At 36.8% G+C, this 14,290-nt stretch overlaps 1 protein-coding gene across 1 annotated transcript; it reads right to left on the minus strand.

Moving 5' to 3' along the window:
• Positions 1–2,684: 2,684 nt before the first annotated feature.
• Positions 2,685–8,363, minus strand: HCF136 (photosystem II stability/assembly factor, chloroplast (HCF136)). Its single transcript, XM_078585947.1, has 8 exons — positions 7,953–8,363; positions 7,345–7,580; positions 6,690–6,820; positions 5,481–5,613; positions 4,505–4,627; positions 4,109–4,183; positions 3,907–4,022; positions 2,685–2,963 (listed from the first exon to the last, which is right to left on the minus strand). The coding sequence occupies exons 1-8, from the start codon at positions 8,287–8,289 to the stop codon at positions 2,897–2,899; spliced, it is 1,218 nt and encodes a 405-aa protein (XP_078442073.1). The 5' UTR covers positions 8,290–8,363; the 3' UTR covers positions 2,685–2,896.
• Between the last annotated feature and the right edge of the window lie 5,927 nt (positions 8,364–14,290).

Here is a 14,290-nt window from a genome sequence, read left to right on the forward strand (position 1 = left end):
AACAATTTTTTTCAAAAATAATTGATAGAATGTAAATAAGTTAAACGTATCCTACACCTCAACTCATGACATTGAAAATTAAGATCGCCATTCATTATTTTATGGCTTACATCAAAATGAAACAGATAATTTGTTGTTTTAAATGATTTTAGGTCTTCATATTATTTTAAATAATCAAAACTCACTATGATCATTAGTAATTTACTACATGTAATGTCGAGATTGGAGAATACTAAAAACATACCCCTTGGGACTTTTCAAATCTTATGCATCATCATCATCTAAATTTTTGTTTATAGGTAACCTTTGATGTTTCTCAATGATCTGATACTTTGATTGATTCAAGTATCATCTTGCTGAAAAATTTTTAGATAACATCCTAATATTCACTTTAACTATAATCTATATAGTTGATTAGGGACATCATCCAATTCTTTTAAATCCTCTAGGTGTTCAAAAAACAACGGTGGTTGTAGATACTTTTATATTTTTTATCATAAATCTAAATCCCTTAAATGTGGAGCAGTAAATCAATGTCCAGTACCTTTTTCAGAGTGATTTCCTGAAAATTTGCCAAAGAAAAATGCGGGATGTTAAAGAAGAGCTTTAAGGCAACAACCAATAAACTTTATTTTAATAAACTTATCAATAGACTAACTTGAAGAAATTGCAGTAAGAAAGTTTAAATACAAAGTAACTCATGAGTAAAATCTGAGCCAAAAGGCAAAGAATTTTAAAAGTAAAACTGATGTCAAATAAAATTTACATGAGAAAATGCCACCTACAGTACGTAGTGATAACACACATTTTTTCGTAGGTTAATAAGACCATGTTTATATGTTTATTTAAATTAATTTGATTATATATGCCTGTTTTTTAGCTTAAAATAATTAATTAAAAATATTTTGAATTTATGATTTTTTTCAGTATTTTGATGGTTTTTTTACCTCATATTTGGCAAGAACATAATTTTTGGAGTAGGAATTCTTTATCTGAATTGCATGGCATTATATTGGAAGAGATATCATTTTTTAATTAAATATATATATTTCCAACATTTTTTTGAATTAATATCTAATCTTTGAAATTATTTAATGGCTCTTTTACTTTTTCTGATCCTTCAAAGTCAGAAGAGAGCAAATATCAGAGGGATGAGAATGGTCCGAATTCAAATTGCGATATCTAAAGTCAGGATCCAAGGCTGAAATTTTGGGCATAGATTTCTTTTTCCCACCTGTTTCCATCAATATGGATGTATCTGTAAATAGAACCTTGAATTTTTTTAAGAACTATCTTTAAACTTACTTCCTCCTAGAGGACAGATTGAAAGAGAGTGAGGTTTTGAAGGTCCATCAAGGGTATTCTTGGTGTCTTGAGTGATTGGGAAAGATCGATAGAGAAGTGGAGAGGCTGACCTTCATCAGGATAATGCCTTGATCCCGACGGAACATAGGGATCTACTGTAAGTCTCTTGCCTTAAATTGGTTTCTCTCTTGTAAATCCCTTTCATTATTTCTACATCTTTATTTTCATCATCCGATTCTCATCACTGTCTGCCATCATCCCACCATATCACAACCATCTCTGATATCGATCTCGATCTCATCACCTTCGTCTCATATAAAATCAAAAATCGTCTAGTGCATCATCCTCTTCTCTATCTCACAACCATCTATTCGTTCTTCCATCACATCCATTAGTTATATCACTATCATTTTGTCTTCCATCATTCTATTTCACCATCATCCATCTACATCCATTCACCCATTTCATCATCCTATCTTCTTATTCTTCTGCATACATCATCACTTCAGGACTCTCGTTTGATCTATCCACGTCCTCCTACCTATTCCTCCCATTATTATTCATATCAGCCTTATTAAATAATTATTATCATCCTCCCACCACCTCGTATCCATCACATCACAATCTCCTATTTTATATATCTCCTCCAATCCCTCTTGAATCATTATTTAAAGACTATTTAAACCCTAATATCCATTTATTGTGGAGACGTCTCTTGCACATCATTAACTAGTCAAATTATCTAATGAGTAAAGGTTTATCAACAACAAATTAATGCCGTAAATTTATGTTCATCATGTAGCGAGAGATATATCAGTTATATTATCCTTATTTTTACTGACTTTCTAAAGGATCTAAAAAGATATTTTGAGGAATGATAGAAGACTAAATGAGAAAAAGAAAAAGATAGAAGAGTTTTCCCTAGAAAATACTGAAGATATTGATGGGACATTGAAGAGAGAAAGGAATAACATTTCAGTTCATTTAGCAGCAAGGTTAAAAGGCCTCTAATAAATTCTAACTTACCTTTAGCGTCTAAATTAAATTTACATTGTAAGAATTTATGTTCTTAGTATCTTAGTACTTTGTTCGTAATTAAATAGCTACTTTGTTGAGGAATGCATCTAGATATTGAGGAGAAATAGGAATCATCATAGATAGAGTGGAAACAATTAGGTAAGATTTATGTTTAGATATAAAAAGGAGAAACAATCTCAGTGAGAAAAACAATGGAACTTAATTCCAACCTCCGGTCATTCTATTGGCCAAGAAACAAATATATAACAATTTCACAAGATAAATTTTATATGAGAAATGTCTTACATCATTGTGGTAGCAAGAGAGAGATGATGTAAGAAGCCAAGGCAATACTCAGAGAGGGAGAGGGATATGCTTCCGATCCCCAAGAAAAGATTCCCCCCACCAAATAACATTAACTTGTAAAATGGTCTGGGCTCATGTGTTGGGTCATTCAGCATTCCCCCACTTAGGATAGAAATATTTTGGTAATCTCAAATGTGAATGAAATGATATACGTACACCTTTAATAGACAAAAAAACTCTGCACAGATGACCAGACCAATCTACAAAGTCATCCAAGATATCGAAGTAAGACACCATCATTTCCAAGAACAAATCCTTGGTTGTCATTGACAAACCTGCAGCCAAAGAAAGTTTTTAATCTCCCATTAATTCCAAAAATAATGCGCATTGGGAAAAAAATCCTCCAATTCATAAATAATTCATCATCACATCTTTCTGAAGACAGGACGAAAATCCAAACCATGCCAACAGGGCCGAGAAAGAAATCAAGTCCATGGTGATGGTATCCACTACTAGCAGAAAGAAGAAAAAAACCATATCTAGGACAGAGATTAGAGTTTGGATTTGTTCAGGATAATGAGGATGATTCATCATGAACCGTCTTCATTGTCATATGTATGAATAATCTCGTCATCATCATCATGCACAATGACACTCATCTTCTACCAAAAATGGATGACGAAATTTGGGGATGATGATGCTGAATAAGTCGTTTTCAGCCAACACTAACCGAGACAAGTGATAAAAGAGCAGAAGTATCCATCTGTGATGCTTATTTGCAATTTCGACAAGGCTCCTCCCATATGTGCGGAGTGGACAACGCCCACCATAACGAGGAAAATTTGAACAGCATCAATGGAGATGATGAGTGGAAAATAATAATGACGGCAAGAGGAAAATGATGATGATAAATTGTCATGCATCTTTTGATGATGAATTCATCCTCTTCATTTGCTCAAGGCAAACATGGACGATGATGACGATGATAAAAATTTTGACTGATGATGACGGTTACAAATTCATGATCCACTCATATATTTTCAGAGTAGCACTTGCACATAATTGAAGACAATGACAAGTGGACAATGACAATGACTAAGTCGTCACTGTTGTCGTCCTTGTCATCCTAGAACGGTAGGCGGATAGAAAGGCAAGAGAGTGTGTTAGTCTGAAGGACATTGTAGAATTTCGGATGCCATGCAAATGAAAAACCTCAGCTTGGTAATCACTTGTATAAATGATGAAGGTAAATATTCTGCAGTAAGAATGGTCACATACTTTACAGAGTAAAGATTTGCAGCGATACTGTCTGCAGCTTTGTCACGGCTCCATGTCCTCCCTCCGTCATTGGTTCTTAACAAAACGCCACTACCTCCAGCAGCCCATGCTTCGTTCTGGAAAGTAAATTGAATGAGTACACAATTCAGCATATTGGTTTGGAAACAGGATAGTACTTATATGTCCACTGATCAACATTCACCTTTGAACGGTACCCAACATCGAGAATACCGAAGCCACGGCTTTGGACCTGAACTTCCTCAAAATCCTCATTGATCTGTCACAAAGGCTGAATGTAAGAAAAAGAGAGAGAGAGAGAGAGAGAGAGAGAGAGAGAGAGAGAAAGGGACAGATAGAAGGTTCGATAAATAAAAATATGACAGGATGCTAAAGCCATAAGACTCTTACGACAGGCATTGACTTCCAATTCAGTAAGGAGAAAATAGAGGTTATTACAGCTGAAATAGATACTAGATAGGCAATATAAGAAAATCAATGAATGGGACATCCTATTTACTGGAATAAACTTCACTTTTACAAGGATGTATTTGTTGAAAAATAAAGGATATTCAGCTCTCTTTGTTGTAACTTCACTTACCCCTGTGCCTTTGCTGAGGTAGAGTCCACCCCCACGGGCCAGAAGCCAAAGGCCGCCATCAGCTCTCCAGCCCATGTTCTGAATTCGGCGTGCAATTCCCCTATTATGTGGCTGCCAGTATGGCTGTAATAAAAGGACGGAGACCAAACCTTAGGTTAAATATGATTGCATCACAAAAAAGTCAATCTCATTGAGAACAAACATTGAATTCAAGTATCCTTTTATTAAGACCAAAAAATATAATAAGTCTTGAAACTTAGCACTGTTGAATTATTGGTTTACTTTGAATCTACAAGGAGACTTCTATCCAGAGTACTTTGACGATTGGGACTAGGGTTAGGGGGATGGATCGAATCAGGTCGGGACTGAAAAAAAAAGTGGATGATAGGGGAGCACAGATAATTATCTGTTTGGCCCTATCTGATTGATCAGTGAGTGCAATGGGCCGATGGGTCAAACTGAGTGCTGCAATCAGAGAAGCATAAGTAATCTCTCTCATGCCCGCTGCTTCATGTAGTGGCTGCATAACTGCTCCAGAGCAGTGCCACCCTGCTCCCTCCAAAAGACAGCCATATCATACTACAATGTATAGCACAGAGAGAGAGAGAGAGAGCTGAATAGAAATAGAAAGATAAAGAGAGAGAGAGAGAGAGAGTTTGCCTTTCTCATTACATTTTATTCGTCCAAGCACAACCAATCATGATTGGTCGTTGTTTGGATTGTTCATCGATCAATTGAAAATATTCGATCAATCAAGAATGCTAGCTTGTGATCGGATCCAAATTTTCAGTCAATCATATGCCCCTATCCAAATTTTCAGTCAATCATATGCCCCTAGATCACTATCTGATCATCGATCACTATCTGATCATCTGTCGATTTGATCGATAAAACAAGTTTTCAGGTATAATCCCTAATCCAGACACCTGTCAATAATTAAAAAATAAATAATCAGCAAACAGATTCCAGGAACTACCTGTCCGGGTTGCCAGGTAAGGTAGAAATTACCCCGGCTAGAAACTGCCACGTAGTTACCATCAGGAGAGCGATTCACTGTATTGAATGTACCCGTATAATAACTTGCTCCACTTATGCCACTTGAAACTGTTCTGCAAAAGAAAAAGACTCCAAGTTAGTTAAAACTGACAAGGATGTGCCATCGGGGGCCCAGAGAAAATCTTCCACAAGAGGTACCAAGTTCTTGCAAGCTTTGATAGGAGCTTCAGAAATAGTGACTGCATAACGCTAAGGTGTTTGTCATCCCATCGAATAAATCACTTTGAGATCGAATCAACAGAATTGATCAATAAAACACCCTAGATCAATAACCAGATTGACTGAGTCAACCAGTCAATTTGGCCGCATTGAGATCAAACCCATTCATTCAGTCTGATCGATAGGGATAATCAATGATCAATCATTAGGTTGACTCAATCTGATCCGTCCACAAAGTGACTTAAAATAAATCTTAATTGATCAACTTGATCTGATTGATCGAATGGAACGAGTGGAACCTGATTGATTGGTAACAGGATCAAGAGGGTCAATCAATGATTGATTTAAGTTAACTGATTCAGTATGATCAGACCTTAGGTAACCTCAAATAAATTCATTAAATATTCAGTGTAATCCAAATTGATTGAATGTCCAACTGGATCCAGATTTATCGAATGGTTGATTGACTTATCTAAAGTATAGTTCAGTGCAATTGGATGAATTGGATGGATGGTATGATCCTAATCAACCGAATGGATTGATCAGATATATTGGTCGAGCTGACTTTGATAGCTCTAGACTGCGAAAGAGAGGGAGGAGACAGAGACAGAGGGAGAAAGAGACTTCTGTTCAGCTTGATTCTGATTGATCGGATTGATTTAATAGATCCGATTATAACAGATCTAGATTGAGAGTGAGAGAGAGACGAAAAAGAGAGATTGCCAGAAAGAGTGGGAACCATTTTATGTATACTGTTCTTTTTATTATCTTTTGGGTGGTTATTGCTCAAATCAATTGATCGACATGGTTGATCATGATCTTGCTTAACCGGATTGATCAAAAGGATGATGAATCGATCTGGCAGATTGTTATGGTGGTACCAACGGACAATCAATCCTTTGATCGTTCAGGATTGTGTCGAACTCTAGTAAAGCTTATTAAATAAAATCGTTCGGTTCATGCAGGATACCTATTAAGAGTAGCAGAGACAGTTTCCTGAATAGCAGCCTTCCAGTTGTAGCCCTTGTTTGATGTGACATAAATAGCTCCTTCATCAGTGACCATTTCAGCACTTTGTTCCCCAGTTGCTTTGATATAAACCTGAGCAGGCCACAAGCAACCAAAAATTCAAAGCTCAAAATTTATGAGAATACCGAAAACTCTTTTTGAACATTTTCATCAAGTTCAAAACCGAGTTGTTCATTTCCAGATAATTAGAAAAAACAAAACAGAACTTGAATTCGTGCTTTACCATACCCCCAGGAAGCTGAAAATTATTCGAATGTTTCAACATTATTTTCACTATTTCCGTCAAGATCAAGGACGAGTTTTTCGTTTTAAATGAAAACAAAAACATCCCAGAGAAATTCTTAACCAAATCCCCAGGAAGATGAAAAATTAAAAACAGACAAACTTTTTCGAATAATTTCATCAGACAAGAGACATTTATTCGTTCTCAAACAAAAAAAAACATTCCAGAGCTTGAAATAATGTTTAACCATATCCCCAGAAGCTTAAAAATAATAAGAATGGTAAAAAAGTATTTTCAGATATTTCGATCAAGATCAATAGCGAGTTTTTCGTTTTGAAATGGGGAAAAAACAGAGCTCGAGTTTAAGATATACCATATCCCCTGGAAGCTGGGAACTCAATGGAATTCTCTGCCAGTTCTCGCCGGCATCTGCAGTGTACAATAGGATAGCAGGCTTTCCGATGATCCAACCCTCCTTATCTTTGAAGCTAATTGAATTGAATCTGTAGTTGAAGTCTTCATCTTCTGCCGCAGCAATAGATCTTGGGAACCAAGTGTTTCCACCATCTTTCGTCTCCAAAAGAGTCTGTCTCGTCCCCAGGAGGAACCCTAATTCAACAAACGAAAACATAAACCTCAATGTAAAACCTTCGATTCTGGCCACCAAATGCAAGATCAAGAACACGGATAATACAAACAAGAACCCAGTCAATTGATCATAGGATCAACCGGCATTGTCTTTCTTTCAATTCCGTCCACCCACAAACACAATTGGAAGCAATTCAAACACCCATTACCGAAATGAAAGCGGACCGCAAGATAGAGATGAGCCTTGATAAACCCATTAAAGCTCATTGTCATACAATTCTAATTCGGTGAGCAAATCAAACATCCCCGGAAAGAGAGCAAGTTACAAACCCATGAACAATGTGATTCGATTGATGGCTAAACAGATAAAAAGAGAGAGATTGGAAGACAAACCGTGGCTGGTATCGCCGGGCACGAATGAAATGTCAAGAAGAACAACACCCGGATCAACCGGAAGATAGATCCGCTCCCAGTCGGACAGCGGCGGTTCATCCGCTCTAGCCGCCTCAGGAAGAGCGACCAGCGCCCCAAGAGAGAGGGGAATGGCGGCAGCGGCGGCCTCCCCAAGAAACTGTCGACGGCTCTTTGATTTCTCATCAAGCGACGATCTTGGCAAGACGCGAGATGGGGCGCAACGGGTAGCCCGCCTCGATCTTGGGTGGAGAGAAGGCGACGCGTGAGAAGGCCGGAGAAGAACTGTGGTCGAATCCATCATCCAAAGACTCGCCATTTCCGCTTCTCCTGCTTCAGCTCAGCCCGTAATCGCTCTTCCCTTATCTTCAGGCCAACTACTACAACTACTACTCTTCCACGGCTTGGCGCTTCCTCTCGTTCTTCCCCCCATCGGGAGTTGATCCGACGGTGGAGGATGCGCGGGAGGCCATAGCCGCATTTCTGATGATGGGTCCCCTGTTGACCCTCTTCAACCCCATCGTGGATCCAGCCCTGCCAGTCAGTCAGCCATGCAGATGCCAAGATGCCCTCCATGGCCATAGCTCTTTCCAGCCCAAGCCCACCTCATGGTGATGCTACTCCTCCCCCGTCGACGATGACGATGACGAGTGATCGTCGTCTTTCGCTCGGATGCCAATAGATAGTATGGCCTGTCATTGATTGTTCACGTCGAATTTACCTAAAGGTTTAAAAATGATGCTGCTAGTCCTCCCCCCTCGTCGATGATGATAATGAATGATCGTCGCCTTTCGCTCGGATGCCAATAGATAGTATGGCCTGTCATTGATTGTTTACGACGAGTTTTGCTAAAGGTTTAAAATTAAGTATAAAATGGAGCTGCTAGTCCTCCCCCGTCGCCGACAACGATGACGAGTAATCATCGTCTTTCGCTCGGATGCCAATAGATAGTATGGCCTGTCATCGAATCTTTGCGTTGAATTTGTCTAAAGGTTTAAAGATAAGTATAAAATGGTGCTGCTAGTCCTCCCCCATCGCCGATGGCGATGATGAGTGATCGTCGTCTTTCGCTCGGATGCCAATAGATAGTAGACTGTACGGCCTGTCATTGATTGTTCGCGTCCAATTTACCAAAAAGTTTAAAAATAGGTATACAATGAAAATATGATGTGATGGGGGGAGGAATCCGCATCAACTGTAGCACGAGATTTGAAGGTGATTTAGTGGTCAAGATGGGATTATTTGTCCTCTAGATAGTTGGAGACAACTCAAGGAAGATAATGTGAGGATGTCTTTAACAAAGTTTTTGGGATGTTAGAGAAGATTTCTATGATGATATGGAGGCATAGCTATAGTAGCTGGGATGTATGAGTAGATTTCGATAGTTGACCATACCCTAAGTATAGTAGGGTCAAGTAGATTAGGGGTTCTACATACTTAACAATTGATGACAATAAGGTTCTACGAGAGAGTTGATATACCTTTATATCTTCTACAGCATTGGGTGTAGTGTGCCCCCCTTGAGGCTCATAACTCAGCGTATCAATTACTTTAAACTGATTATTGATTAATTATCCACATTTTTATATTGTTGATTAATAGGATTTACCAATCAATGTTATTAGGCCCTTAGAGTTATTAAATAAACTGATAGATTCACCAAGGGGGTTATATGAAATTGATTTATTAAATTAAGAAGATATGCTTAAAGTTTATGGGGTGTTATAAATAAATGCTATTTATTATAAATAAGATAAATCCATCAACAAAATTCACCATAGCAAGAGTTTTCGGGTGTCCATCCTTCTTCTCCCTTCTCTCCTTTGGTGCTCTCCCCTCTTGACACGATCAAAATATCAAGAAAATCATGGTGGCTTTATAATGGAGCTCATTGAGACGAAGAGGAGATCATGTGTTAAATATTGAGTGGATAATTCGACAAGCTAGACACTTGAACAGCTCAGTGTGACTCACTTGAGGAATAAATAAATTACATTTTTTTTATTCAAAGGTGATTCAATTATCAGTTTTTACTTAATTTTTAAAAGTTTGTTACGATAATTTTTTATCTTCTATTGCATAATGAAAAATTGATCAAGTGGATCATGTACTCAAAACGCAAAAGTGAGACCAAAAGCTAGGTTTTACCATGACTGACATAAAAAAAACTTCAGGATTTTCCAGCAAGGTGCAAAAAAGTATTTGCTACTATTTTGGAATCCCATTACCATTAGGTGAAATGCCACTCTAAGATTCTATTTTTTGGGGTTTTATTACCTTGGTTTGGATGAAATTAAATGGATTCCTGCATCAAAAGACTTTGAACTGAATCAAAATGGGATTCAAAATGATATTAATCTAATCACTAGGCACAGATCCTCAAATGATACATGTTGAACTGCTCAAGTGTGTAGCCTATTGAACATATCCACATGAAACATGGCATGTCAAATCTCCTCTTTCACCAACACGAGCCCCGTGCATGTTCCATTGTCATCATTATGTCATCCTGATCGCATGGGGAATCGAGAGGAGCCAAGGGGAGAAGGTAAAATATGGGAAGAGCATTGAAATTTTTTGGCATAGATGAATTTTGTTCAAGGTCATCCCCTATTTATATTGAGTCAGTATGCCCTAAACTTTTAAGTATTATCTTTTGATGTCCAAAAGGCCCTTTACCTTCGACCCTCTAGGCTCATGTATTAGACTAGTTAAAGACTCTAGTGGGCTAAAATGCTTTATAGGCCTTCTATAATACTTAACTATATCAGCATATTGATTAATTAGTGACAGATTGATTTAAAAGAATCCATAGGTCGAGTCTCTAGATGGCAAGCCACACCTTATACTCTAGAAGACAAAAAAAGAGTGTATTGCCTCACTCATGGAACCTTTGTGTCGTCGATTACTATGTACATATAGTCCCTGATCTGCTTCACACTCTTCAGATGACTTAGAGTAAGGTCAACATTAAATTCGTAATTGGCCATCCACTTATTACTAATGTGTTCATAAATCATTTAAGCACTCTTCTCTAGTATTACACTACCTTGGCCAACGCTTTCATTGCATCATCTTCATAAAGTGTTTCTCTCTTATACCAAGGGTATGCAGTCCCATCTTAACTACTCTATTGCCTTTGTGAACGTCTTGCTTTACCTATACTTAGACTATTGAGAATTCTATGGTTATGAACTAGTAGTTCATAGTCAAAGTACGACCGTCCATCTACAGACATCTTTGCTGTCTCACAATTAAGGAACACTTGCACAACCATGAAGTGAATTAATACGATTGACAGCCTTATATAATACCATTCAGGCAATCATATAGATCAATTGGGTGAACCCTTTTTGCTAAAGAGCACCCTTTATATGTCCTTAGTGTCTCCAAATTAAGGGATATGGGAACGACCATACTCGCCATGTGAATGAGACTAGATAGTAGTATTATATCTGGACATTTGGATGTCCTTCTCGATTATCCTTCATATTTAGTTAACACATACTTAAAGACTATTTATCTCTCTATTATGATCTGATCATACATCACAAGGACAGATAATGCATTCATAGACTTCCTTTGAAGATGTGGAATGAACAAACTATATTAATGAACAACGATTGAGATGTGGATTGTATGATTGGCTTGTGTATCACATATGTTATTGAAAATATTGACCATTTATATCTCATAACAGGATCAATGGTCTTAATAGTGGTGCCTTATAATAAAGACATAGTGCCCTCACCTTAGGGGGGCCCACATTTTTCAGATCTAGTTTCATTTATCTACCCAACTGTTGGGTTGACCAATAATGTAATCAGTGCCACTTGGCATGGATTGGGTTTGACTTGATCCACATATGGTGAGGCATGTTCAAGTTTGTCAAACACCACCTATGACAAAATGGGGTCAGATGGTCTGTTCAAGTTCTAATAGGCAGATTCTAGGGCCATACAGTAGTGCTAAAATTATGGAGCTATGCCGCATTGTAGGAATGTACAGAAAATTATACACCCACATAGGCGCCCAAGGCCATGTGGTTGTTCAACATACGGATTAGTGTTAATGAGGTAGATCCATACATGAATAGGCCTATGTGGACATACCATAGGGGCATTCTAACAGCACCTTGTCATTAAGACATGGACTGAATTCAAACTCATCAATCTGATCGATCTTTTGATTCATCTGATTAAATTGTTGTTCCATAAAATGATGATAATAATTACATTTTGGCATCTCTCATACCACTCTATATTGATATCACTCAAACGAAGACATGTCATGATTATAATCATTGAGATTCAAGTTAGGGAGGATGATAAATATGGTGTTGTATTTTGGATGATGATGCCAATTTATGTCACTACCTCAAGGCACTAGTTTCTATAATGAATGAAAAAAACAAGAAATTGTTGCATTATATCTCAATCAATGATCTTAAATGAAATTTGCATAAAAAATTTATTAATTGGTTGAATATTTTGAAATGGAAATTTAAATATGTTGGTGAATGGCTCACCTTGGGGGAAGTATAAATAGATACCATTTGGTTCCTCTAATAAAGCTGCACCAGCGTGCAGCCTCTACATGTATCCACGAGACTATCGATGTATCAACATTCTGATTTTTTCTCCATAGATGTATATTAGTATCACCACAGATGAGGGAAGGATTTTTTTTCTAACCATTATCATCACAACAAGAGAGGCGGATATAGAAGAAGGTAAAAAAAGGGAAACTTTCATGGGAATTTCTCACATCAAAATTGTGGTCATTTTATGGTTCACATAGTTTTCCATAAAAATCCTTTCACTCAGTATATGTTCCTACATCTAGGCCCATGTACTATGCATAATTAATCTTTATACCAACCCAATTAATTACAGTTGTGTTGAGCCACCAACACAAGTGGATCTAAGCTACACCAAATGTTTCAGAAGGTACAAAGGATTTCATCTCCTCTCTCATGGACTAAGGGCATGCTCACGTGTCCAACCCTAATTGGTAATCCTAGTTAGAACTTATACATTTCTAAATCATCAAACAATGCTTTTTACAATATTTCCAGCACCTTCGCCAAGAACTTCATTTAACTATTTCCTTTGAGTTGTCCCCTATAATACCAAGGTTGGATGATCATATCTGGACAACACAATAACCTTCATTGACTTGTTACTACATATGATGTTATACTCTTCGAAATCTTTTTGGGACTGGTAGGTCATATTCAAAACACAAGTGTCCATCCACCGGGTGCCATTAATGTCTCTTGTGTAAGGACCACTAACACAATTGTGATATGAATCTACCTAGATTATAGTTAGGTATAAAGTCATCCAGGCATTCATTCAATATGTGCTTAGTGTTCCCACACAAAGTGGCTATGAGATCATGCATTTTAATGAAATGAGGAAGGGTGGCTACTGTTAATCTTATTAGGTGTTTTGATGTCTTTCTCAAACATCTTAGGGATATGAATTTTAGGATATAGGTTGGAACCTAATTAATCAGTGTAGTATGATATCATCATAGTTCATTGATTATTGCACATATCTTTGAAATTCATTATAAATGTTACACATTTATAATAATGAGTATATACTTTGCATCAATTCAAATGATATATGGATGTGGAATCCACTTTACGACCATAAAATCTCATCACAAAACTTCATCTCACAAAACAAGGTTTTTGTTTTTATACATTATGTAGTCATTTGGAAGGTGAAATAGCAATAAATTATAATTATGATATCATTTCCAAATTTTTTTCCTTCTCAGGTATATGTTTTCATTTAAATGTTATAATGGCATTTAACCCTATATGACATTGAAGGCCATGGATTTTAATTAAAGATATAGGATAGTAGTTTGATGATTTTTCAAAATATCTAAAGTCCTAAATGGTAAATTAATTCTTAGTAAATATATGCTGAAATGGCCAACTCTTAATAAATCATTGGAAGAATTCGAAGATATCTTGGAAAGTCCAAAAATAAAAAATAAAGTTGGATTAAGTTTTGTGGAGTTAGTGTTGAGTAAATGGTTGAATTTGTTGAGTGAATGGTTGAATTTGTTGAGTAAATGGTTAACCACTAAATAAATAAATTCAAATATATTCTCAATTCCTAATAAGAGAGATAACTTTCAGCATAGGGTGAAAAATTGTACCTTCAAGATAGGACCTTGAAAATTTCAAGTTACAGAAATTTAAAAGACGTCAATCATTTATTAGAATTTGTATTATTTTCTTGATTTGATATACACATTGCTTATATGTGTTTTTATTCCACATTAAATGAATTACTTAA

The sequence above is a fragment of the Wolffia australiana genome, chromosome 14 (genome assembly GCF_029677425.1).
Source record: "Wolffia australiana isolate 7733 chromosome 14, ASM2967742v1".
NCBI classification, from domain to species: domain Eukaryota; kingdom Viridiplantae; phylum Streptophyta; class Magnoliopsida; order Alismatales; family Araceae; genus Wolffia; species Wolffia australiana.

Excerpts from the sequence above, each read along its gene's own strand:
- HCF136 (XM_078585947.1), bottom strand. The coding sequence starts at position 8,289 with ATGGCGAGTCTTTGGATGATGGATTCGACCACAGTTCTTCTCCGGCCT. Across the intron at positions 6,821-7,344 it reads CCCAGCTTCCAGGGGATATG|GTTTATATCAAAGCAACTGG; the intron begins GTATATCTTAAA and ends TGGCCTGCTCAG. Across the intron at positions 4,023-4,108 it reads ATGTTGGGTACCGTTCAAAG|AACGAAGCATGGGCTGCTGG; the intron begins GTGAATGTTGAT and ends TTTACTTTCCAG.